This window comes from Tamandua tetradactyla, chromosome 6 (genome assembly GCF_023851605.1).
Source record: "Tamandua tetradactyla isolate mTamTet1 chromosome 6, mTamTet1.pri, whole genome shotgun sequence".
NCBI lineage: Eukaryota > Metazoa > Chordata > Mammalia > Pilosa > Myrmecophagidae > Tamandua > Tamandua tetradactyla.
The window spans coordinates 28221804-28247923 of record NC_135332.1 but is presented as its reverse complement, the minus strand read 5'-3'; the positions used below and the strand labels follow the sequence as shown (position 1 = coordinate 28247923).

Sequence of the window (26120 nt, the reverse complement as noted above, 5' to 3'; positions counted from 1 at the left end):
TATTCCATCTGCTCTTCCTGCCCCCACCCCCCACCCTCATTATTGGAGGTGTTAATATCAGGGAAGCCCTGTTAACCGAACTTAGTGGTGGAGACGTCCACACTTAAGGAGATACTGATCTTATCGGTAACCACAGGGCTGCAATCAGCCGATTGGCATCCTCTGCTCACTTGCAGAGGAGAGGCCAGCAGTGACTTGAACCTGACCTGGGAGCCACCTTTGCAGCTGAATTCATGCTTGAATTAGCATCTTTGGGAGTGGGGCCCAGGAACTAGCATTTTAAACACACTCCCTGGGTTACTGTGGCAGTCGTTGAAGCTTGAGGACCATTAACTACAAGTCTGAAGAAGCTTCTCTAACTCCTAAGTCAGAGAGGGCCAGACCTGCTCATGTCCCGGAACCCTTAAGGAGTTTTAAACTATACTTGGAACCATTGCTAAGTTGTCCCAGCCTCTCGAAGAGTTTTGGGAAAGATGGTGTTTAGAGCCACACCTTCTGTATCCAAAGTAGTGTTTCTGTATAAAGCTTGCCACTTGCTTCCCAGATTGGCACCAGACAACTCCTAGTTAGTTCCAAAGGTCAGACCATCTTGCAACGAGATGACAGTTTGCTTCTCTAGAGGAAGGCGCTGCAGACTAGAGGTTTTACTAGTGAGATCATTTTCAAAGCAAGTGTCTGGTCTCCCCAGGTGGTGTTTGCTTTGGATGTGTGCAATCTGTTGTCAGTCCTGCTGAGATGGTGAGGTGGGAAGAGACAGTGAGGGCAGAATCCAGCTTCTTTCACTCAACAGCTGGGCAGGCCTCTCTGAATCTTTGTTTTCTCAACCCTAAAAATGGGGATGGCAGATCCTTGAAAGGAAAATGTCAAACGCTTGGCATACGATACATGTTGTCAATTATCTTTAACTGTTCTTGGTTAAAGAAGGGACATGGCCAAAAAAGTAAACATTGGCTGAAAAGTTTGGCTGTTGTCCAGTACCAAGAACACTTGGGAGATTTTGAGGAAGGATGCTAGTGCGTTTTGTATCTCTGGTGAGGATTCGTGTCTTCATGAAAAGCATTTAAGGGTGGGGTTGAGAGGGCTAGGCCTGTGCCATGTCCGCATTTGGAGTACTGCTCTGTCGTCGTAAGCCCGACTGGCTTTAAGAGGAGGAACTGGAGTTGCTGGAGGTTCTTTTGGGTTCCACTGGTGGGAGGGGTCTGCAACCCCCTTGAACCTGAGAACCTCTGTTTTTATAGTTCTATTTGCCTACGTGTTGTTGTTTTTTTTAATATAATTTTGTGTGTTGTATGTGTCTGTGTGTTTTTGCTTTTTGCTTTTTCTGTTTGTTTTTGGATTTAGGACATGTAAGGTAAGTTCCTGCGTAGTCATCTCACAGGTCAAGAGATAGAACAATGCCCTACCCCTGCCAAAGTGTAAAAAACACAGTCCTCATGCAGTGAGCACCCAGTGTATATTTATTTAATTAAGTAAAGAGGGAACCAGCTGGAGGGTAAAGCTGGAGGATACAAGAGGCAGAAGGCGATGCTTTGTCAGAGAAAGGAAGTGCCGGGTCCAGTTAGATAGGGAACTGGTTAAGGTTCTGCATTTCGGTACTGAATGGGTTAATGTCCTCAGGGCAATAAAGCTGTACACTTTGAAGATATCTTTTCTACAGGCAGAAATCATTTGCTTCTCTATTGGTAAAAAGTAATGAGGTCAGCATCTGATATTTTGTAATCTAGCTTCTGTCTGCAGAGTTTGGGCCTACTCAATAGCAAACAGTTAAGTCAAACAGAGCTGAGTCAAACAGCCTGTCAGGAAATTTGTTAGACAGCCCTCTGGTTTGACTTGGAAAGTGTGTGCTTTTCTTTTCTTTATAGTTTTAATACCTAAGTCTGTACCTGTAAACATTCTAGTTTTGTTTTTCCTGATTTTGAACATACAGTCTGAATTCTTTTGTGTCTGGCTTCTCTCGTGCAACATTGGATTTAAAGATTCATCTGTATTTTTGTTTGTCTCTGTTGTTCATTCTTTTTTCTTGCTGTATAGCATCCCATTGTATCATTTTGCTGTATTTGGTTGATTCTCTTTTTGATGGTCATTTGGATTGTTTCCCTGCTGTTGTGGACATCCTCAGACATGTCTCCTAGTGCTTATATGGGGTGGAATTGCTGGATCGTATTGCCAACAACTGTACCAGATCAACTCTACCCGATACTTCTGAGCTGTTTTCTGGAGGGGCTGTCCTGATTGACTTTCCCACCAGCAGTGATGAGCATTTCCAGTGCTTCACATCCTCAGATTGGTTAATTTTAGCCATTGTGATCATGTGCCGTGGTATCTCACTGTAGTTTTAATGTGTGTTTCTCCGATGACTAATGAAGTTAAGTGCAACTTTAAATTCATTTTAAAAATAAAATACGGTCCAGGAGCAGTATTGCATGGTGATTGAGAACGAAGTATCTGATGGTAGAGCTGGATTCTGACTGACCTACCACTTACCTGGTCTCCAGCCTTGGCTTTTCCATCTGTCAAGTGAGGTGATAATGCTATGTTGCTTCTGGGCAATAAGTAATGCATCTAAGGACACAAAATACGTCCTCAGCAGTTGGGGGAGATTGTTATAAAAACCAGAACCCTAGCTAGTGAGTTGATTATTCCATTCAAAGCCTGGCTAGAGTAGGGAACCCTCAGTAGGCATGATGTAGAGTCATGTGGGAGGGGAACTGTAGAGAGTCAGATCTTCATTTCCACTACAGTCAGGGGAGCAGGGGGTTTTGAGAGCACAGAATGTCTACCTACAGAGAAAACGGACTTTCATCCATTTGTCCTGGCTGGGGAGGAGGGTCCTTGCCCTGCTCCTGTTACCTGTGGCCCCTGGCCCTGTGTACCTCAAGGTACAGTTAGGTGGTGCTGTCCTTCCTCAGACGCCAGGGCCATTTGTAACCCAGGGCTCTGCTGGGGTTGATGGGGCCCTCATTCAGGGCTCTTGGAAGATTCTAACTTTGCTAAATTTGGAGCAGGGATCAGCCAGGCCCTTGGAGTCTGGAAAATGTTTCCTTACCTTTTGGATGTGCTAAATACCCCTGATGCACCTATTTGCTTAACAAACCAATTGGTTGACCAGCAAAGCAACATTTGTTAGGTAGAGGAGGATGGGAAAGTGAGAGTATTTAAAGTTTATCCGGGTGGGCACAGGCAGGAGGGACCTGCAACCTCACCTTTTTCAGTCTTTTGATCCGTTCTGTGCTGCCTTTCCTGGGTTCTCATTCCCAGCATCCTGTTCTTTCCACATTAGGGCAAACTTATGATTATCATCCCTTTTGAGAGTGAAAGTTGGTGTTGCTCATGCCGGAACAACAGGCATGAACTGGGACCAGGGAGTGGACTTGGGTAGGAGGCCACCCTGTTCCAGGTTCTCAGGGAGGGGCTCATCTAGCTGTCACTCTGTCCTTGTTTCCAGCCAACTGTTCCTGAGTCATGAAGGCTTAGCCTCGGGGAATCATTTAACTTCTAAGGCTCATTTTCCTTTTGTAAAATGGGAATTACAATATACATGTCTTGCTTTTTTAGGGTGACTATTGTCAGAGCTAAGGGAGGCCGTGAGAGAAGAGCCTTTGTGAATTCAGTGTGACGTTATGCAAATGTGATTATTAATAGCTATTAATATTAATAGCAGCAGGTGGTACCTGCATTGTTGGGGGTGGGTGTCGTTTGTGTTCAGGCTGTCACTAATTTGGTCTACCTGGGTCATTTGGCCCTAATTATATTTATCTTTCCATGTGTAGTGACTTTTTTTTTTTTTACTTTTTTATTATGAAATATAACATATATACAAAAAAAGCAATAACTTTCAAAGTACATTGTAACATGTAGTTATAGAACAGATATCAGAGCTTGGTGTGAGTTATAGTTCCACAGTTTTAGGTTTTTTCTTCTAGCTGCTCCAAGACACTGGAGACTAAAAGAAATATCAATATAATGATTCTGCAGTCATACTCATTTGTTAACTTTTACCTTCTCTGTTATAACTCCTCCTTCTCCTTTGATCCTTCTCCTCATCTTTAGGGGTATTTGGGCTCTGCCCTTTCTAACTTTTTCATGTTGGAAAGGGGTGTTGACAGTATGGGATGGGGGTTGGAACTAGTTGATGTTCTTGGAAAGGCAGGCCCTCTGGGTTTCAGGACTTATCTGCCTGAGGAACCCATCTGGAGGTTGTAGGTTTCTGGAAAGTAACTTTGTATGTGAAACTTTTATAGAATCTCAGACAAAATCCTAGGTGTTCAGAAAAGGAATGGTGTTAGTTGAGGTTTGGCAAACCATGGCAATTAGCAATATCTAGCTAAAGCTTGCATAAGAGTGGCCTCCAGAATAGCCTCTCAAGTCTATTTGAACTCTCTCAGCCACTGATACCTTATTTTGTTACATTTCTTTTCCCCCTTTGGTCAGGAAGTTGTTGTCGGTCCTGTGGTGCCAGGGCCATGTTCATCCCTGAGAGTCATGTCCCACGTTGCCAGAGAAACTTTCACCCCTGGATGCCATTTCCCACATGGGGGGAGGGTAACGATTTTCCTTGCAGAGTTGTGCTTAGAGAGAGAGAGGCCACATATGAACAACAAAAGAGGTTCTCTGGAAGTAACTCTTAGGCATAATTATAGGTAGACTTAGCTTCTCCACTACAGAAATGTTTCATAAGGACAAGCCTCAAGGCCAAGACTTGGCCTATTGACTTGGGAGTCCCTAATGTTTGAGACAGTATCAGGGTTTCCCCTGTGGTAAAGCTTTATAGTTCCATGTTTTTTCTCCTGTCCTTCAAGGGACTTTGCCAATCCTTTTTAATTAACTGCCCAACATCTTACACATAGTGACTTTTTAAGGAGGGAGATCAATTCCACCAGCCACTTGTGGAAATACACACGTCTACACTTGTTTTCAGCTCTAGAATTTGCTTAGCTTCTAGAGCTGGTCAGGGTGTTCGAGAGCTTCTAGAGCTGGTCAGGGTGTTCAAGACTGTCTAAATGGTACCATGGCTACCTCATTTACAGTACAGGAAACTGAGGCCCAGAGTAGGGAAGGGACTCACCAGGTCATGAGTCAGGCGAAGGGTTCCTGATCCCCCAGGGATAAGGCATATCGTAGGGGGAACCCAGGGTTCCTGCCACCCTGTCACTACTGCAGACAGTCATACCCCAAAAGGGGTGGGTGCTGGCCCCCAGCATCTGGGATCCCTGTGCCTCCTGCCTACCTCCCGTCACCTCAGGGCTCCGTGCAGGGCTGTCTGCCTCCACATATGTGCCTTCCCTCCCTGGTCACTGGTCCTTGGGGTCAGGGCTCTTTTCATTAACAGAAAATAAGTGCAGGAAGCTGACCTCTCTTGCCCCCAGGACAAAAGAAGGAAGGGAAGGTTGCCTTCTGAGCCTGGGAAGAGGTGCCACAGAAACCAGTAAGATAGGCCTTTGGGGGTGTCCCCTTCCCTTGTCTTCCCTCACCATGTGCCAGTAGACTGGGGGACACTGTTGGGTGGGGCTGGGGAAATTCACTTTTTGCCTTTGTCTCAGGAATCTGAGCAGAACGTGGCCTTGTGTCCATGAAAACTTCACCCCTGGGTGCTCTGCTGATGGGAACTGGGGCTCCCATGGGTCCTCAGACTAGCCAGGGCTGGCTCCCTCCCACTTAGGAATGGGCTCAGCTGTAGGCTTTTCAGCATTTGGGGGTGGTCTTGCTTTGTCATGAAGGGAAGGGGCTAGTACTTCCTGACTCAGACCCTTGTCCGTGCTTTCGGCCGCCCTGACTGTTCTCCCCAGCTAGGCCACAGTCAGCAGTGGTTGTTTAGCCAGCAGAGGCATGGCGATGTTCCCGAACGGCCAGGCCTCTGTGCCCTCTAGCCCAGCCTTCGTGTGGAAGGCTGCCTGGGCAGTGTGAATTCCTGTCCTTCTCACCCGGTGGGGGTAGCAGAGAAAACGTGGGTGGGGATGGCCAAAGGGGTCAGCCCGGGCCAAGACAGCACTTGGTCAGGCCAGGACCTTCCAGAGCGCAGGGTCACTGCTTCTGTCTGCTCTAGGCAACAGGGCAGGCTTCGTCCCTCCTCCTCTCCATGTCCGCCCCCACCCCCACCCTGTTTGTTTTCCACGGGCACAGTCGCAGAGCAGGGTCCTGGTGACCCGGAAGGGAGAACTGAGCCTCCACTCAGGTGGTCTGAGGCCTGGGGGGACTCCAGAGCCTGGGCCTGCCTGGAGCTGGCCAGATGCAGCAATTCCTCCAAGTACCCTGCTTTAGAGTTTCCCCTAAAACTCTAGGGGAGGAGGGGGAGTCATTTTCCCTGCTGCTGTCTGTCCCATTTCTTCCCCCACCCCCCATGGCCTGCCCTGCACCCAGCAGGCACCACAGAGCACACAAACCAAGGGCCTTACCACCTTTCCTGCCCCCGGTGTCTTCTCTGAAAAGTGAAGAGAACAGGCCCCCCCCCCCACCTGGGGTCTTCACGGCGGGGTGTAACCAAGTCCCCCTGTGGGTGCAAGAAAGAAGCCTTAGAATTCCTGGTTCTAGTTCTTTTTCATCTCACTCTTTTTAAAAATTTTTTTTGCTGTAAGTTTACAATATGATTCTGCATTTGTAAAGTGATCCTGTATATAATTTATAAAATATATATTATTTATGCAATACATATCACTTACAAAAATTATGTATTGAGGGGACTGTGCTCGAAAATGTTTCACCAATAGGAATATGCAATCGGAGTATTTTAGCAAGCAGAGTCAGCAAGCTTTTTCTGTAAAGGTCCACACAGTAAATATTTTAGGCTTTGTGAGACATATGGTCTCTGTCACAACTATTCACTTCTGCTGTTGTAGCACAATAACAGGTAAATGAATGGGCGTGGCTGTGTGCCAATAAAACCTTATTTATGGGTACTGAACTTTCAATTTCAGAGAAATTTCAAGTCATATTCTTCTTTTTCATCCCACCAAGAAAAACCTTTAAAAATATCGAAACCATTAGCTCAGGGGTTGTGTTCATAGGAGGTGACTTGAACCTGCTTTGGGCTGCCCAGTGAGCTTTTTATTTTGCAGTTGTTATTGTTGTTGTTGTTTTTAACACTTTTTATTATGAAATATAGCATATATACAGAAAAGCAATACATTTCAAAGTACATTGTAACAAATAGAACAGATTTGAAAGTTTGGTACAGTTCCACAATTTTAGGTTTCTAGCTGCTCCAAGACACTGGAGACTAAAGGAAATATCAATATGGTGATTCAGCAGTCAAACTAATTTGTTAACCCCTGTTCTTCTCTGTTTTAACTCCTCCTTCTCCTTTAATCATCTTTTCCCCAATCTTTAGGGGTGCTTGGGCATTGCCCTTTCTAATTTTTTCATGTTGGAAAGGGGTGTCAACAATATGTGATAAGGGAATGGAACTAGTTTATGTTTTGGAGAGGCTGACCCCTCTGGGTTTCAGGACTTATCTGGCCTAGGAAACATCTGGAGGTTGTAGGTTTCTGGGAAGAAATCTTAATGGGTGAAACTTTTTTTTTTTTAACTTTTTTTTATTAATTAAAAAAATTAACAAACAAAACATTTAGAAATCATTCCATTCTACATATATAATCAGTAATTCTTAATATCGTCACATAGTTGCATATTCATCATATCTTAGTACATTTGCATCGATTTAGAAAAAGAAATAAAAAGACAACAGAAAAAGAAATAAAATCATAATAGAGAAAAAAAAACTATACGTACCATACCCCTTACTCCTTGCTCAATGGGTGAAACTTTTGTAGAGTCTCAGATAGAGCCGTAGGCGTTCTTTAGGGTTAACAGGAGTGGTGTTAGTTAAGGTTTGGCTAACTGTGGCAATTAGCAATGTGTAGCTAAAGCTAAGTATTAGAGTAGCCTCCAGAATAGCCTCTTGATTCTATTTGAACTTACTCAGTCACTGATACCTCATTTTGTTGCATTTCGCCCCCTTTTGGTCAGGAAGGCATTGCCAATCCTGTGGTGCCAAGGCCAAGCTCATCCCGGGGAGTCATGTCCCATGCTGCCAAGGAAACTTTCACCCCTGGGTATCATGTCATACGTAGGGGGAAAGGTAATGATTTTCCTTGCAGAGTTGTTCTCAGAGAAAGAGAGGCCACACCTGAGCAACAAAGGAGGTTTTCTGCAAAGTAACTCTTAGACATAAATGTAGGTAGGCTTAGCTTCATTGCTACAGAAAAGAAGTTCATAGGAGCAAGACTCAAGATCAGGGGTTTTGCCTGTTGAGTCCCTAATGTTTGAGAGAGTATCAGGGCTTTCCCCAGTGGTAAAGTTTAATAGTTTCATATTTTTTGCCACTGGTCATAGACAGCACAGCTCTGTCTTATGTGTTGTGGGGACTGATGAAGGGCTCTGAATTCTACCTGGGATAGAGTCACAAGGATGAGGGGCTGTGATGGACCTTGAAGGATGGGAGAAGGCTGGACCACCCCTGAGCGGTGAGGAAGGCATGTGGAGAGGTGTGGCTGCCTCCAGGTCATCCCTAATACTTTCCCTTCTCTTCCCTGTCAGCATTTACCTGGCTTGGGCAAGTTCCCCAGCCTCTGGCTGTCAGGGATATGACAGTGCCTGCCTCAAAGTCTTGCAGAGAGGATTAAGTGAGCTAATATGTGGGAAGGTATAGACCAGGGCTGGTATATGTGAGTGCTCAATATATGTGAAGCTCCATAACTTTTGTGATTGGGAAGTTCAGGGGATCTTGTTTCAGTCACAGCTGGATCCAGGGGCTTCCTTCCTTTCTCTTGCTGGGCTTCATTCTTTAGTTAGCAGAGGCCACTGGGAGCACCACGTCTACCTTCTCCAACTGCTTCCCCTGAGCACCTGCAGGAAAAGCTCCCAAGGTCTGATTGGCCCTGCTTGAGTTGTGTGTCCATTGCTGAGCCAGTCACTGTCCAGAGGTGGGCCAGCCTCTCTCTCCTCTGGTCTTCCATCCCTAAGCTCTGGACACCCTGAAGAGCTCCTTTCACCCCCAAACATCCATTCACTTAAATTGAACACACAGAATGCCCAGCCCATTCTTTCCGCCTTCCAATCCTCCTTATCCTTCAAAGTTTAGCTGAAAGATCACCTCCTCCAGGATGCCTTCCTGGGGCTGTCCAGGAGGCAGCATCCTCAATTCCCTCCAAGTTGCTCTCCTTTCCACTCTGTTGGGCAGTTGTAGGTTTGAGAGTCTACTACCCAGTAGGACGAATCCCTTGAAGGCAGGGCCCACTTTCCTGCTTATTCATCTTTACAGCCTTGGCAGATGGCCCAGTTCTGGCACAGAGTAGATCCCCTGAGTGTGGAAGGCAGGGCAAGCAGAGAACCTAGCAAGGCTGCTGTGGTCATGGGAATATTCCGTGTTTACGGAAGTGGGTTTTCCTGGTCATGGACTGTTGTGGGAAGGAACAAACCTTACGTGGCATCCATAGGAGCAGTGACTGCACACTCTCACACTCACTGGGGCAGCCCAGGATATCGTCTGTGTTTCTTGTGGTGCAAAATGCCACAGATGCACCCAAATATGGGTCTCCCAAGCCGCCTTAGATGGGGTGTGCTCTAAAACAGGGATTTTGCCTCTTCCCTGTCCCTTGCTGGGCTGGGTGCTGGGCATGCACTAGGAGGGACCCGGATCACAGCCTGGGCTGGCTTGGGTGTGGATTGGAGAAGCTGGAGTACAGAGTGAGGTCGGGAGCTGTGAGTCATCACACTGTGCCTCACAGCTGTCTGTCCTTGGTGTCCCATCTCCTCCCTGCTGGGCCTGGGGTGGGGGCCCCACAACAGTGTGGGACCCACCTGCCCCATAAACCAGCCACAGTGCTGGGGTAGGGAGGGGACAGTGCACTCAGCACAGCTAGGTCTTAGCTTAGCTCTCTCTGCGGGGGTGGGGGGGGGGTAGATAAAGAACATTTTCAGTAGCAGCAAGAAGTCCTGAAAGGAGACAGGAAGGAGACCCTCCTTCTAGCTGTCTCTTCTAGTTAGGGTTTTTCCATTAACAACTAATGCCTGTATGGCATTATAACCTGGGTCTCTGGCATGGCAGGAGAGAACTCTGCCTGCTAAGCCACTGTAGGTCACTATATGACCCTATAATGTACTCTTAAAAACACTTGTCCTTATGTTTAGTCTTTGTGGCAAGGTAGGTGAGAGCAGAAGTCATCCCCTTGAACAGGTAAACCAAGGCTTAGTGAGGTTGGATGCTTTGCCCAGGGTCACTTGGTCTGCCAACAGTATGGCCAAGTTCCAGGTCTTTCCAGACATTGAACAGTGCACTTTGTAGAAGCAGGGACTGGACGATGGTTTATGGTTCTAGTATCTGGAACTTCAGGGTTGGTGGAAGGAAACCTTAGGAGCCAGCCTAATGTCATGGGACGAGTGCAGTCTTCAGGAAGACACAGGCCTGGTTTCAAGCTTGGTGGCATGAACTAGTTCACTTAAATGCTGTGAACCTCATTTCCTCGGCTGTTAAATAGTGAAAAGAAGACCTTCTTGGCAGGGCTGTGATGAGGACTAAATGAGATCATGTCCACAGAATGTTCCAGCCAGGGTACACAGCAGGTGCCTGGCCTGGAGGAAGACACGACTGGCTCTCCCTCTTGCCAACCCCCAGAGCAGGGGGTGGCCTGAGCCTGTCCGAGGTCCACCCCGGGCCTGGGCAGACAGGGGTGGGGAGGGGCTGCTGCTGAGGCTGGAGGAAGGGAGGCCAGCGGGGGCAGCCTGGCTCAGGGAGCCACGGCTGGTTTTCCAGAGTTTGGCCTCAGGCTGGGTCCTTTGCAGTCCTCCCTCCAGGAGTCTGGCGCAATCCCAGAACGTTCAGGCAGGTTTTCAGAAGTGTGAGGAGGAAAAGGCTGGCCTCCGGAGAGGGTTGCCACAGGGGACAGGAAGTGGAGGAGGACTCAGGCCAATGGGGTCTGAATCTAGCCAGGAAAACTAGATTTCTAGAGGCCTGGGCTTCGGCCGCACCTCGGGAGTAGACTTGAAGAACAAGACAGGGGAACAGGAGAGGGTTTATCTACTACTTTTTGGCTGGAAGTCTGAGTTGAAGCTGGGGCTCAGGATAGGGGGCTGGACCAGTTGATCTTGGGTCCCTTTCTGGTGGTTGGGGTAGCTGCGCCCTCTGGCTAACTCTGTTTGGGTCTTGGGTGTGGGTTGGAGGAGCTGGAGTACAGAGTGAGGTCGCACCTGGGAGGGCAGCACCCCTACCTTCCCCTAACTTTGCACAGGGGCGCCTGCCTCACCTCGCCCTTGTGACCTCAGTGGCTGGTGCTGCTGGACCCAAGCAGGCGCACATCTCAGTCCCCAAATATCCCGAGGCCCATGTTCTGAGTCTCCTGGTGGGGAGGAGTGTCTTCACAGCCGGTGTGGGCTGTGGCTACTGGCTTGAGGGGTTGGAGCCTGACATGTCCACCCCTTGGGGTCTCTCTTTGACCGTCCCTGGGAACCCAATGAGAGAAGCAACTTACCCCACCCTTAAGGAGAGCCTGGCATTTCCTTACCCTGCAGGCTGAGGACCTGGGCAGGGTGTCCCTGGGCTCTGGCCTCTGTGACGTCAGGCCCGTGAAGGGCAAAATCTGAGTCATCCTGGGCAACTGACGTTGGTAATCTGCCTCAGTTTCCTCCTTGTGCATTAAGCCGGGACTGTAATAACCCTCTCACAGGTGCTGACAAGGTGAATTGAGTCCATGATATAAAACAGCTAGCACATAGCAAGTGTTGTTCAAGTTAAGTGAGTGAGTTGCTGCTATTGTCGTTGTTGACCAGGGTGGAAGCAGGGCAGCCCCTGCCCCTGCCCCAGGCATATCAAAAGGACACCTCACTTTTGACACTTTTGCATCTGTCGTCTCGTGGCTTCCTCCAGCACCACCTGGGGTAGACACCAGTGTCCCATTTTGCAGAGGTCGAGGCCGAGGCTCAGCAGGTTAAGCACGTGCCTGAGGGCGCACAGCTGCTGGGCCCAGGATGAGAGCCTGATTCTCCTGAGCCCTCTGAAGTCTCGCCCATGCCAGGATCTGGAGTGGCAATGTGCCGGTTTGCTCTGGGATCCTTCACCCAGTGCCTTCTGCTCCTGCAGATAAAATACCACGAGGAGTTTGAGAAGAGCCGCATGGGCTCTGGTGGGGGCGAAGGCTTTGAGCCCGATCGCCGGGAGTCCCAGGATGGCAGCAGCTACCGGCGGCCCCAGGAGCAGCAGCTGCAGCAGCCACCTCACCACGTCCCAACCAGCGCCCCAGGTGAGCGCCACGCTCTGGGGGCAGAGGGCCTGAGGCCAGGCCAGCTGCTGGGCACGGGAAGGAAACCGTGTCTACACACAGTCAGACCACTGCTTTCTGAACCCCCAGGCCTCCTGCCAAGGAGTCAGGGCCTGTGCTGGGCCAGGGGCTTCAGAGGGTTGGGTCCCCAGTGGGATGGGGCAGTCCCTGCTGTAGAAGACACAAAACACACAAATGTGCACACAGACATTTGCCTTTGAGAAGTGGGGGTTGAGCAAGGAGTGGGGGAGGTGGAAGATGAGGCTGGCAGAAGGTAGTTAGCCTAAGGTGGAAGGAAATCCATGAGGGGGGCTTCACGGAGGTAGGGTGGGAAGGGCTGGGGTTGACAGGGTGGTTTCTAACACCCTGTCCTCCCGTCTTGCAGTTTACCAGCAGCCGCAGCAGCAGCAGGCTGCCCAGTCCTATGGTGGGTACAAGGAGCCTGCTGCCCCAGTGTCCATACAGCGCAGCGCCCCTGGTGGGGGCGGGGTAAGTAGCCGGGACCAAAGGTCAGAGATCATGGGGGGGAGGGTGGAGGTGGGAGGTGGGTGGACCACAGGGAGACCTCCTGATGGCAGCTCATGGATTCTCCTTAGAAGCCCCACCAAGGACACACAGCTTCTCCTGACCTGTGGCCCCAGCCTGTGGTCTGTCTGCCTCGGGATCTCAGGCTGGGACTGGGGCCTGGGTATATCTTGGGCAAGTCACTTCTCTATTTCTTGTCATAAGGTGAGGACTTTGGACCCACTCCCCCCTGCTCCCCTACTCCAGCTACCCAGGAGCACTCGGGCTCTGCTCGGACATGCTCTGTCCTACTCTCTACAAGGATGGTCCCCTGTGTCCTCTGGTTCTCAGCTGGCCCTTGCCTCTGAGGGTCCTCCCAGACCACCCCATGTAGAGTGGGTCTCCCCTGACATTTTCTTTCAGTGAACCCTATTGGTTTCCTTTAGAGCATGTTTTCTTACTTTAAATGATGATCTGTGGGTGTTAACTCTTCTGTGTGTCCCACTGAGTTGAAGCTCCATATGGGCAGGAACCAGTGTCCCTTTAGTTCTCCTACTCTGAGCTGGACACAGAGAGCGCACTTGGTACAGCCTACACTGAGTAAGAGAACACATACAAGTAGGAAGTGGGCCAGGGTAAGGCTTAGAGTTGAAGTCCCTGGTCTGTAAGTCCTGCTACTCATCCCACCATGGGTGCAGCTGAGCTGCCCTTACCGAGTTCCTAGACAGGCTCAGCTCCCTGTGCTGGGGGCCGAGGGATTCAAAGGAGCTTATGTAGGAGTGGGAGAGTCCAGATACTCAGAGATAGAAAATGACCTGCAAAAAGTGGCCTTGTGCTCTTGATACATGGAGGAGGAAGTGTTGGTGCTGTCTGGTTGCCGGGCGGGCCTGAGAGGTTGCCTGAAGGAAGCAATTTCTCGTACAGCCATGAGGCCTTCGACAAATATTTACTAAGCCCCGACATGTGCCAGGAGCTCTCATGGACGTGAGGGGTTTGACTCTGAGTAAACTACCACCTTCCTGCCCTCTTGGAGCTGGCATTCCAAAAAAACAAGCAAGGCATAACTAATTAGACCCCTTAGGTCAGCTGGCAGCACCTGCGTCCAGTAAAAGGAAAAAAAAAGAAAAGATAGTAGAGAGCAGCAGAGTGTCTTTCAAGTTCAGGGCCCAGCAGGAAGGCCTGGGTGACTGGAGAGCAGGCCAGGTCGCACAGGGACTAGAGGGAGGGAGGCCTTTGTGCCTGCGGGCTGTGCAGAGTGACGGGATTTCACTCGGGTTTCTAAAAAGTGGATCTGGGTGCTGTGCTGAGAAAAGGCTGTAGAAGGTTCAGGGTTGGGGCAGGAGGCTGGAAGTCCTGCTACTCATCCCACCATGGGTGCAGGCCCAAGGGATGGAAGCTGAGTCGATGAGAAGAGGTGAAGGAGTCATGCACAGTATGACCGCTTATCCTGCAGGGCCACGGGTGGGTTTCACACTGGGTCCTGCGGAGCCCTGGGGTTTCCTAAAGAGACTTCTGGGGCTGACACAGCTGGTTTCTGCTGCTTGGAAAAAGTTTGAAATTTAATGCCTAAGGATTGGGCTGGGAGGACCCCTGAAGGATTTAAAGCTTGAGAGTGACACAGTCATGAAGCTTTGTTTCAGGCAAAGTTTCCCCTGAGCTCAGAATGGATGGGCGGGCAATGGGCGGGACAGAGCAGAGGTGGGACCACTGCAGAGGTGAAAACCCTTCACCTCCGGGAAGGTCTTGAGGCCTTGCCCAGCTCTGGACTGGCCAGCACTCTGGGCCACCGCCCACCCTGCCTTACACAGATCCCAGGGCCTGACCTGCGGGGTCAGGAGGCTGAGCTGACTCAGAGCCAAGTCATCGTCAAGGGGCTGTAAGGGTCGAGGAGTGTTAGAATCGTACCCACCTCCAAGATGCCAGACTCCTGTGCATTTACTGGACACTTCCTAGAGCTGGGTTAAAGCATTTTGGCTGAGATTTGGAAAGTGGGACCAGTTAGATTCCTGTTGTATCACCTGGAGATTTTTTTCTCCCAAGTCAAGGTTTTTGTCCTGAATTTGGGAGTGAAGCCAAACTCATTAGTTTCAAAGAGAAAGCACCGGTGCTCGTAGTAATAATACCTACAGCTTGTGGGGCCTTTATTTGTGTTTTTAAAACATTTCCTCGGTATCATGTCCTCTGACCCTGTGAGCATCCATAGGCCCATAATAGATGCTAAATACGTGGAAAGAATGAGTGCTCTCGGGAAGGGAAGACACACAGGCTAGGTCCTGGCTCAGCGCTCTCCCAGGGCTCGCCTGGGGCCCTGCAGACGCAGAGGGGGGCAGCCCAGGGAGCTGGCTCAGGGCCTGGGCTGATGGGGCTCTCCCCCTTCCCATCCCCCCCCCCCCAGAAGCGGTACCGTGCCGTGTACGACTACAGCGCCGCCGACGAGGACGAGGTCTCTTTCCAGGATGGGGACACCATCGTCAACGTGCAGCAGATCGACGACGGCTGGATGTACGGGACCGTGGAGCGCACCGGTGACACGGGGATGCTGCCGGCCAACTACGTGGAGGCCATCTGAGCCCCCCCCCTCCCCGGCCCGGCCGGCTTCAGCGGCTCCACTGCGTCCCATCGTCCTGAGGCGGGATCTGGCCGCCCCCCAGTAGTCTCTGTTTCCTTAAATCTGCCACAGCTTGTTTATTCCCACTCCCTCTTCCCCCAGCTTCTTTTGCCAGCTGAAGCCTTGTTCAGCCCCTTTTGCAGGCTCCTTCCTTTGGCAGGTTTCCTCCCTTGATGGACTTCTTGGTTTTCTCTTCAGATGGAATTAGTGTGGGTCTCCCTGGCAGGGTCCAGCCCTGGCTGGGGTGGAGGGGGAGAGCAGCTGGCTCTAGCTTCGGGCTGCCTTCTTTCCTGCCCCCCAGACCCTCTCACCCACCTCCTCACATACCCAAACATTCCAGGGCTGGGGTGAGCCCCAGATGCCCAGGACCCCCAGGGAGTGTCTCCACACATTCCTGGGATTGGGATCCCCCTGCCCCTCCTCTGACTCCCAGGCTGGAGGCAGGAGACCAGGGAGATGGGCTTTACCTCTGCTTCTCAAAGCCAGGGGCTGCCGGCCCACCCAGGCTCCCTTACTGCCTCCTCCCTCATCTCAAGGACAAGAGAAAGAGGGGAAAGTTCCTGCTGTGGGAGTAAGTCATCCCCTCTCCACATGTGTTCTCTCTCACACTGTGATTTTTGCCCTCCCTAGCCCACACAGACCTGGTGTGGGCGAAGAGCTTTTGGGGAAGCACAGCTTGGGTCCAGCGCTTGCCTTTCTTAAATTTAGGGACAGCTGTGAAGAGGAAGGGGTGCAGGGTGTTCTCTCCTGCAGCCCTTTTCCCCACTCCTACACCCAGTCTTGTTTGCTTCCTGGCTGGAAGCCTGTCGTCCTGAAGGCGAGGCATGGAGGCCTTCCCTTGCCTGTGTCAGCCCCCAGCCTCTATGATCTGGGTCAGGTGGGCTTCTCCCCCTCCTGTGGCCTCCACTCTCCAGCCCAGTGCCAAATGGACTTGGAACTGTGCAAAGCCAGCACAATCCCCAGGGCTTCGTGGAGGGGGAAGGAGTGTGTCCATAGGTGTCAGTGAAAGGCAAGTGCGTGAGTGTGAAAGAAGGGGTACAGGGCACATGCAGGCATCTTAGGGGTTATGGTAGATGGGTGCATGTGGGGGTTCATGAAGCTATTTTCTCCTGATAATTTGCCTCAAAACCCACAGTGAGAAGGGGGAGTGAAATTCTTTATGTTTTCTTGTCACAAATTCCTCCTTTCCTTATATTCCCAAGCCGAGGAAGCCCTCCCATCATCCATCCCCCCTTTTTGATATGCTGGACAGAAAGGAATGGTTATTGAGTTTGGGGCATGCAGTTTGCTGGGGTCAGGGGTGAGATGGGGAGAGGGCTTCATGGCTCCAGGCATATTCTCTTCCCCCATCTCTATGTCCTGGAGCTGTAGAGAAGGGTGCCAGAAGGTTCCTGTGTCACCCACACTGTGGGTGCCTCCCTCTGGGAGGTCTCCACAACTCCCCCTTGCTTACATAAAGCCCTGTTGGAGTGGAGGGAAAGGGTCCCAGGGCTAGATAACTGGAAGCACAGACTCCAGGATGAGAAAGGAAAGATGGTGCTATATCCCAGTTCCTTCTCTCTGCTCATTGGTGGCTGTGATACCCTTGCCTGGCTTTATTCATCTCTGGGTTTTCCTGACACCTGCCTAACCAATCCCCTTTCCTTTTTAGTACTGGCTGAGGTGAGATGCAGGTGGGAGGTGAGAAATGTCTTATATTGGGCGATTTGGGCGATGAGGAAAGCAGGGAGGAAGCAGTGTTGGGGGGCCTTGGGGAAGTGCTAGTCCATTCCATTTCCTCTTGATCTCAAAGCACAATGTGAATCCTGGGACCAAGGGGCGGGGCCACACGCTGTCAGAGGACCTGTGAGTAGGAGGCTGGTGAGTGGGTGGGAGGAGGCCCTACCTCCCCTCACAAGGGAGGACTTAAAGCAGCAGTCAACCTGTTTCGTCCAGCTAATTATCCTTCCAAAATAAGGCAGGCCAGCTGTTGGAATCTTGCTGCCTGTCCCTCTGCTCCTCCTGTCCTAAAAATAGGGAAAACCTTCTTAACATACTCCAGGAGAGACGAAGGAGCTCCTTGAGGGGGGACTGTCGCACTGGTGCTGAGGGACCCAGGGGCTGCTGGGAGTCCTTGTTCCTTACCAGAAACATCCATCTCTAGAAGAGCACAGGACCCTGAGGGCCGGGCTGAATCCTACAGCTCCAGGGTCCATTATCCAGTATAGTCCTGGGAAAGGAGATGCGTCAAAGCTAGAATGTGAATATAACTTTCGTGGACCAATAATAAAATGCGAGAAGGCCAACGGTGACAAAAGTGAATTCTCTCAGCACTGCTTCCTGTTTTCTCCCTCATGTCCCTCCAGGGAAAACTATTGCTTAATTTCTGCCTTTTTCCCCTCACATATGCACTTTTGGATCTTTTTTTATAGCTGGAAAAAAATACCACCCACAAACATATTTAAAAAGGAACAAATGACCACGTGAAATTTGCCTCTGTCCAAACATTTCATCCGTGTGTGTGAAGCCGTCCATTCATCTTTTTATATGGGGTTGTTGTCTCTTTTTGGTCTGTTTTGGTCCCCACTCTTGTGGGCTTGTGCTCGGGATCAAATCTTTCTGGCCTGTTAGGATTCTAAAAAACATTTGACTTGAACCACAAATGAATCTTTCTCCTGGTGATTCAAATAAAAGTCTAATTTTTACCTGCTGACTTGGTTTCTTCTCTGGCTCTGAGATGCTGTTGTGTGTGTGTCCTGTGTGATTGGGGGCATTGGCTGTTCTGGTAGGTCCCTAGGAGCCCTGCTGCCTGTCAGGGAGAATGACTAATTTGGAGGCCCTTATCCCAGGAGGAGGGAGTAACATCTTTCCTGCTGTTCAAGTGGGGTCTTGGTACCTATTTCCTGTCATTAACCCTTTTCCCACCGGTTTGATCCTCACTGCCGCCTGTTTATCCCTCTGTGCCCAGCTTGGTGACAGTCCTGGACCTCCCACAGTCTATAGCTGTTTTGACTTCCTCAATTATGCATCGGTCTCCACACTAGCCAGTAACGCATCTAATCCATCTCTAAGTCCCTAGTACCTGCCCAGGGACAAGCGCATACCTGCTCAATATATATTCAACTAATGAATGAGCTCACTTAAAGAGCTCTCTGCCCTTACTTGGCACATAGGTAGAACTCAACACATTTAATGAATGAAATGACAGAGGGACAGAGACAGTCTGCAGTAGGATAAGACACGGGATAAAGCCCTAACCCATTTGTAAGGTGATCTGGCAATCCAAAACAGATTTACAATGCCTTATGAATAGGATCTGTAACACGTTCTGTGATCTTATTAACAGCCCCCTGAGGGAATAACTACTGTGATGTCCTCTTACAGATGGAGTTCACTGAAGCCAAGTAAGGTGAATTGGCTTGGTGGAAGTTGCACAGCTACTGGCAGAGCCTTAGGTCTTGGGACCCCTAGCACGACTCATAATCACATGCTGCCTTGCTACAGTGGGTGATGTGCCCAAGGCCTTACTCTCACGTTAGTATCTCCCCCCTCCCATAGTTCGTTGCAGATGCCCAGAGTCTGACCTCTGGCCAGGCTATGTGATTCTTACTGTGTGGGGTTGAGAAGAGGGGAGTGTTAGAGCAGAGAATCCAGTTCCTTCTGCCCAGAGTCCTGTGCTACCTAGTCAGCCTCGGGTCCAGCTGCTTTGTAGAGAAGGGCAGTTCCCACTTGGGACTCAAAATTAAGGTATTTTCTGGCCTAAGTTTGGCAGCAGGTTGGAGAGGAGAAGGGTTTTCCCCAGCTAGCGTTTGTAACCAGGAGAATGACATGGCTGAGTCAGTAGAGCTGGAGGACTGTAGGGAGTGCCAGAGGTGTCATGGGGTGATTAATTAAAGACAATACTGACACCTGCTCCCCCTCCACAGGAACTAGCTGCTTAATATTTCCCAATAAAAGGGAATTAGTTGGCAAATTGTGCCTCCTGTTGGTCTATCCCCTTTTGTCTGTGGAGCTGCAGCCCCCTCTCCCCAGAAGGCGTCATTCACCTTCACAGCGATTGGAAGGGGTGGTCTACTTTGCAGGGCACGGGCACCAAGTCTCCTCTGCTCCTGTGTCCTGCCTTCTGGGGTCAGCCAAGGAGACCTGACCCCCTTCTAGAAGTAGCCTAAGTTCCTAATGCCCTTACCCACAGGCCCTTACAAAGAATCAGGCCAAGGAGAAAAGATGTAGCTGGAAATTTTAAAAATTTCTTAGAAAATTATTAAGGCATAAAACAACACAAGAAGGGTGCACGGGTAGTTTAGTGGTTAGAATGCCCACCTTCCATGCGGGACACCTAGGTTTGATTAATGGACCTTGCACCCCCCCCCCCAAAAAAAAAACCACACAAGACATAACTAAATACCCATTACCCACAGCTTAAAAAGTAAAATATCAATTCATCTCCTTTCCTCCCCAGAGGAGACCACTATCTTGAATTTGTACTTCTAGATACTCTTTTTTACACAGGAAAAGCCCTAACTGGGAATTCTTCTTTGTGTGTAATACTGTGCTGAGCTCTCTAGAAAGGATACAAAAGCACACAAGAATGTGAGTGAATACCACGGAGAGATGAAGGCTAGACTTGCAGTGCTCATTCTGTAAGTGGGGTCACATGAGGAAAATGAATCACAAATTGAGTAGTGCAGGTAGGGTTGAGGGGCCTTTCAGATAAGTAGGGTGAGCCCATGATAGAAAGAGTGTGGACGTGGGAGCCAGGCAATCTTAGGTTTGAGTCTTGGTCTCTGCCATTTCCAAACCATGGAACATAAGACAAGTTACTGACCATGTCTGAGTTTATCTATAGAAGGGTTGTTGAGACGCTGAAATTATACTATGCATGCAAGATCTGGCGCAGTGTAGGAATCCCATAAATGGCAGAGATGTCACCTGAGACTCACATGAAACCTTTTTCCCCCATAAATTGACCTTTATGATTTGCCAATGGTCCACCCAACTCCCAATAATTATTATTCTGCAGTCACAGTTTGGGAGAGATGTGTGAGGAGAACTTGAGAAGAGGGGCAAGTCAGGAAGATTCATTCCTAGGGGATCTGGATAGAGATCACATCCTTTCCTATATCCATATCATGCAGACTCCATTTAGATTCAAAAGGGATGGGATTGCATTCCTGGGGAAAAATTGACCCTCTTTGGTTCTGCCTGGTCTAAATCTAGCAGTTCCCCAGTTACCCACCTCCAGGCTTTGTGATTGGTTGACTTTGGTCAACCAATGGAGGGATAGAAGGGAAGTAAGCAGCCGAAGAAGCTGCAGCATCCCTTAGTCTCGGGCTCCGGTAGGGGGAGGGGAAAAGAACACGGGTAAGCAGTGGAGGGAGCCATTTCTCTTCATGACTGCAACCTCCGCGCTCACAGCTCACATTTCCCCGGAATCCAGGGGTCTTGTTGGCCAAGGGCTCCACAATGCTGGATATTTTCATCCTGATGTTCTTTGCCATCATAGGCCTCGTCATTCTGTCCTATATTATCTATCTGCTCTAGTGGCGGGGAGTCTGCAGGAGGACAGCTCAGAGGGGAAGGATGAAGCCGAACCACGGAGTATCCTGCTTGCTGACGCACCGGTGGATGTGTTTCTGGTCATAATTTCGGGTATTGATTCAAAAAGAAAATAGAAGACAGCTTGTTTTTCTTTTTTCCCTCAGATGCTTTGATGTAATATTTCTCAGACCAATCTGAAAAAGAATAAGAAATGCCAACTTTTTTCTTTGGGACCTAGTTTAAAAATATATCTTTAAAATTAAAAATAAAATCCACCGTGCAGAGGGTTTTTAGATAAGATTGGTTGGGAGTGGCGTGGATAGCAGGGAAGGACCTAGTTTCTTCTTTAGGTTCTTACACTATAAGTTTTCTTTTTCTCCAGGTATTTAAAGGTTAAACATCTTACTGTGTCTGCAGAGTGGTTTACAATTGTGCTTGCATTTATTAATAACTCGTTTTCACTTGAGCATGAGATAGAAATGAAATTTATTTGGGGGGGGAGTGTTGGAGGGGGAAGGTCCATTCTTTCCCATCTGTAGGGTGTGGCAAGGAGGAGGGAGGAATTCCTAAATCTTTTCCTAGTTCATGACCAGTAGTTGGGAGCTTATATCTTTGCTGCTCAGTCTTTTTGTTTCTGGGTTTTCCACAGTTCCTGGTCGCCAGTTCAACAAGAGGCCTCTTATCAACAGCAGCAGTCGGGCTGTCTAGCAGACCTCCTCCAAAATCCTCCGGAAATGGTTAACCCCTGGCAAGCAAGGGGCTTTTTGAGCTCAGAGGCAGAAGTCCTCAGCTGGCACATCAGGAATTCATGGACATGGCTGGCAGAAGCAGTGTGCGTTTGAGTTGTAGATAAAGGGCATTGAGAACACAGAGAGTTGAAATGTAGACTCACTAAAATTACCATGGAGAATTTCTAAAAAAAATTAATTTTAATAGTCTTAGTCTTTCCTTAGGTCTGCATATTATGCTAAAATAGTTCTTTGCTTTTCCCTTCTCACATGCAGGGGTTTTTCAACAACTTTGTAAATTCAAGAGCACATTGAATATCCTCATCTCTGGAATAGTCACTTTATCCCTATCTTTTCAAATTGCAGTCTGGGGTTCTGTGGTTTCCCTGGTCTCACTCTGTAGCCAAAAGAAACTTGTCATTTGAGATTTTAAGATTTATAATTTCTTCTGCCTCTTCATACCACGTGTGTCCAAGTTTCTCATTTAGAGAGAAACCGTTATATAGCCCTCATTCTTTGTGCCTGACTAAATAATAAATTAATGAAATAAAATGGTTACACTTATTATTTGAGGAATCTCTCTCTTACTCCAAAATGAATGTTTTATATTATCAAATGTTCCTTTTCTGGAAAAACATTTCAACATATTTCTCTGTCAATTGTTGAAGAACCATAAACATGACTTGGGGGTAGAATTAGCCCCCAAATCTGGGCTATTCCTTTGAAGAGTCCATCATAATTTTACATTTGCTTTTCTCTTTTTGCTTAGGCATAAACGAAGGTGAAGATTAAATTAATAGTTTTTACTGTCAATAACATAGTGTTCAAATTCCATGCTTTAAAAAGAAATAAATTTGAAACAATATATGTCACAAATAAAATGGAGTTTGCATTTTAAATTCTGACCAAGAAAAATCACTGTTCTGGATGTTTTGTCTCTGCAAAAAACAAATTACATTACCTTTGAGAAGTCTTTTAACGTTTAGGGCTTCAGTTTATTCTGTCAAAATGGGTTGATCTAGAAAATTATTAAATTTTAGAATTCCGGGATGCATTGTCTTTGGAAACTACATCTTTGAGAATAGAATTCCCATGGAACAAACTTAATGGTTTACTAGTAGTCTCTTTTTTCACTCTCCCTCTCTAGTGCAATACTTCATAATAAAAGCTCAATAGCAAAATGTTTTCTAGCCCCAACAGCCATATTGTGAGGAAAATATGATAACATCTACTCCAAATATATATTAGTGATAATTTGCCTAAACTGTTTAAGGAATATTAACAAGTGCAATATTATATGGTATAGGTGACAAAAAGATAGGTAATCTGACAAACACTAATGCAAGAAGCATGGCCCTGAAAATAACACATTCAAGGAAGATCTTTTGTTATCTGCGGAGTCCTTGATGTGATATTTCCTACTAAGATACTCCTCTGACTCTTTGGCATAAGCTTGTGTTTCAATTTAAGATTTTCCCAAACTGTCAGCTCTATCTCCTTACATAGGTGGTTTGGGTAAGTGACAGTATTTCGGAGTGGTTCAAATTACGTAGTTAATCATGATGGTGCAGATCTTCTTGGTAGAGTCTCTAACCAAGTTTGCTCTGAAGTCTTTCATGAGGTCAATGCTCTTCTGTCTGTATCCATACAAAGCTGAAACGACTAATGAATTCAGTGAAAAAATAATCTAATTTCAGCTATATACCAGTTATATATACCACTGATACTGGGCACAAGAAGACAAAAAGATTACTCATCTTTTCAGTTAATTGTGAACTGCAACTTTAAAAAATTGTTACAGTTTGGAAGAAATTTTATGGTTTTGTATCTATATCTATGCCATAATACACCAGTTAATAACAGGGCTTTACTGTGTTTATCATTTCAATAACCTTTTTAATTTCACATTTAACTTATTGGCACCTTAAAGTATAATAAAACAGGCAAAATTTACATCTGTAATATAAAGCTTTGTATAAATTTTATATTTTGGTGTACAGGGCAATCATGCCTATAACTGGGAGATGTACTTGCCTCTTATGGATCTATATTTCTGAACGACTGTAAACTGCTTAAAAAATTAATGTGATACAATACAGAGAATCATTACACTGATACATGCTTCCTTGATGAAAACAGGGAGTTGGTGTGGAAAAGTGATATATTTTATTTCAGGAGAAAGCATTACTAAGAAGATAGATTTTGGGATACAGTTAAAAATAGGAAAAGTAAATATTAAGTTAGAACTACCTAAAACTCACTGTTTGAGTGTATGGAATCAAGCCTAAACTTTCTGAGTTTGCAACTTGGCATGATATTAATCTATTGAATTTCAGAAAACTTGCTTTATTTTTTGCATGGGCAAGCACCAGGAATCGAATCTAGGTTTCCAGCATGGCAGGCAAGAATTCTGCCACTGAGCCACCATCACACTGCCCCCAAAACTGCTTTTTAAAAGTCTTAAATTTAGAATTATTTGGACTGCAAGTCCTTAAAATATCATTTTAGTTTTAAATTACTAAAAAATAACAGAAATTAAAATTTTCTTAATAAAGTACGTAAGTATAGTTGAAGAGAAAAATTGTCTCTGTAAATTACATGTTAAAGCTTTATAAACTCCAAATATCTGCTAGGCCTAGAATGGCCTATTCTAAGTCAGTTTTGTTCCACCTACTTTAAACAAAAATAAGATCAAAGTCACATATAAAGGGAGAAACAGAAGTCATTGACACAGCTTCTATTATAAAATCAACATGCTAAAGCAAATACATTTAGAAATCTTTAAGAAACTTTTTGTTTTTAGGAAAACACTACAAGATCTTATAGTAATGGAAAATGGCAAGTAATCCACAATACTTGATTACGTATTTTGTTTTTTTAAACTAATATAATTGTAGCATTTCTAGTTTAGGAGGAATTGGATTATTATTAATTGCTTGAGGATTTGATCACGGAATAGCTAAACAGTTTAGATTACTGCTCTACTTACAAATTACTGTTCAATTTATGAGTTGTTGCTAGTAAACAAAATTATTTAATTTTTACACACTATATATTAAGCATAGATATACATATATAAAGAGCTATTTGCAACATTATTTTATATTAAAAATTTCATTTTTTCATCATAGCAGAGCTATAATTACAGCTTATGTTAAGTTCCTGTACAAATAGATAATTTAAAAGAATTATATATTCAATGACTTTTATAAGGACAAACTCTGAACAAGTTGGAAATGTTTCTAATTTTAATTTTATTTTATTAATATGGGTAAATAACAAATTAAATTAAATTTAGCAACTATTAAATATTTATGTACCAAAGACATTTTACCATAAATAAATATTTTTAAATGACAAATGCATATTTTTCAGTTTTATGCACCTTTAAGAAATCAGTGATCTTAGAATGCCTAGAATTATCTTTTTTTTTAATTTAAAAGACTTTTAAGGACTAAACAGTTTGTATTAAAAATCTTCAGTTACTTAAAGCATTTCCTCAAGTAATATTTACTTTCTTGATGAAAAAAAAAGTGTTTCTAGCTAGTCCTTGGAACATTTTTTTACCTGGAGAAGATTGTCCAATACAATTATCTTTCACATCATCTTTCCTCTCTTAGTGATATCTCAATAAAGTAAGAGCATATGTCCATATCCTAATTTCTTACAGGTTCCTTAGCTACTTGCTAGTAAAATTGCTCAAGAAGTCACATTGCTCGTAAGGTATTCAGTAACCAAAAAGGCTTTTGTAGCAGCTTTGTTTTTACCCTTGACAATATTTATTGACATAAAAATACATAATCTTATAATTAAGTACTATTCATATAAAGTGAATTACTCAAGTAATTGTCACATGAAGAAATGAACTTTTTTGTTTTTCTACTGACATAAGACACTTCTTCCACCTATAACTTCTGCAGGGCACCTCATTAATTGTTCTAGTTTCCAAATGTGAAAAGTGTCTTGGCAATGAAATCTTGGTTATTCACAGAACTGGAATCATGAACTGAGTTATCATAGAATAGGAATAGTGCGTATCATTTGTTACCAATAGAAAGTAAACTAACAAATTCTTTATTCTACTGATAGACAAAAATAACATGTGACATAAGATGTCTATTGTTCATGCTATCAAGAGCAGCTGATAAAAAACAGCTTGATTCCCAAGTATATAGCTTTGTGAATATGATAAAGCTGGGGGACAGAAAGATCTAAATCGCCATCCAAACAAATTTTAGTGATAGATGTTCTATGGTTTCATAGGGTACAGAGTATTTATCACAAGATATGAACTTTAAATTAGTTTCTAAGAAAAGTAGCATCGTTAGTTTATTAGTACTATTATGGGCTGGTGTACTGGTAGAAACAATAATAATGATAAATATAATGAATTGTTGATGGCCTGCTTCTAATGAAAGTAAAAATCATCCTACAAACAGAATTCAAAGGAGACTGAGAAAATCACTATCAAAATGAAAAAAAGAACTGGAAATGCAGAACGACTTTCTAATTTAG

The 26120-nt window shown here is 46.4% G+C and overlaps 1 protein-coding gene across 2 annotated transcripts in view; it reads left to right on the top strand.

The window, feature by feature from the left end:
- LASP1 (LIM and SH3 protein 1) overlaps positions 1-18044 on the top strand; it is a 44044-nt gene extending 26000 nt beyond the window's left edge. For both annotated transcript variants that reach the window (XM_077164564.1, XM_077164565.1), the window contains exons 5-7: positions 12071-12230; positions 12634-12737; positions 15148-18044. In XM_077164564.1, coding sequence (XP_077020679.1) covers positions 12071-12230; positions 12634-12737; positions 15148-15321 — 438 coding nt within the window. In that variant the 3' untranslated portion in view covers positions 15322-18044. The remainder of the gene's footprint in view (positions 1-12070; positions 12231-12633; positions 12738-15147) is intronic.
- Positions 18045-26120: the final 8076 nt, after the last annotated feature.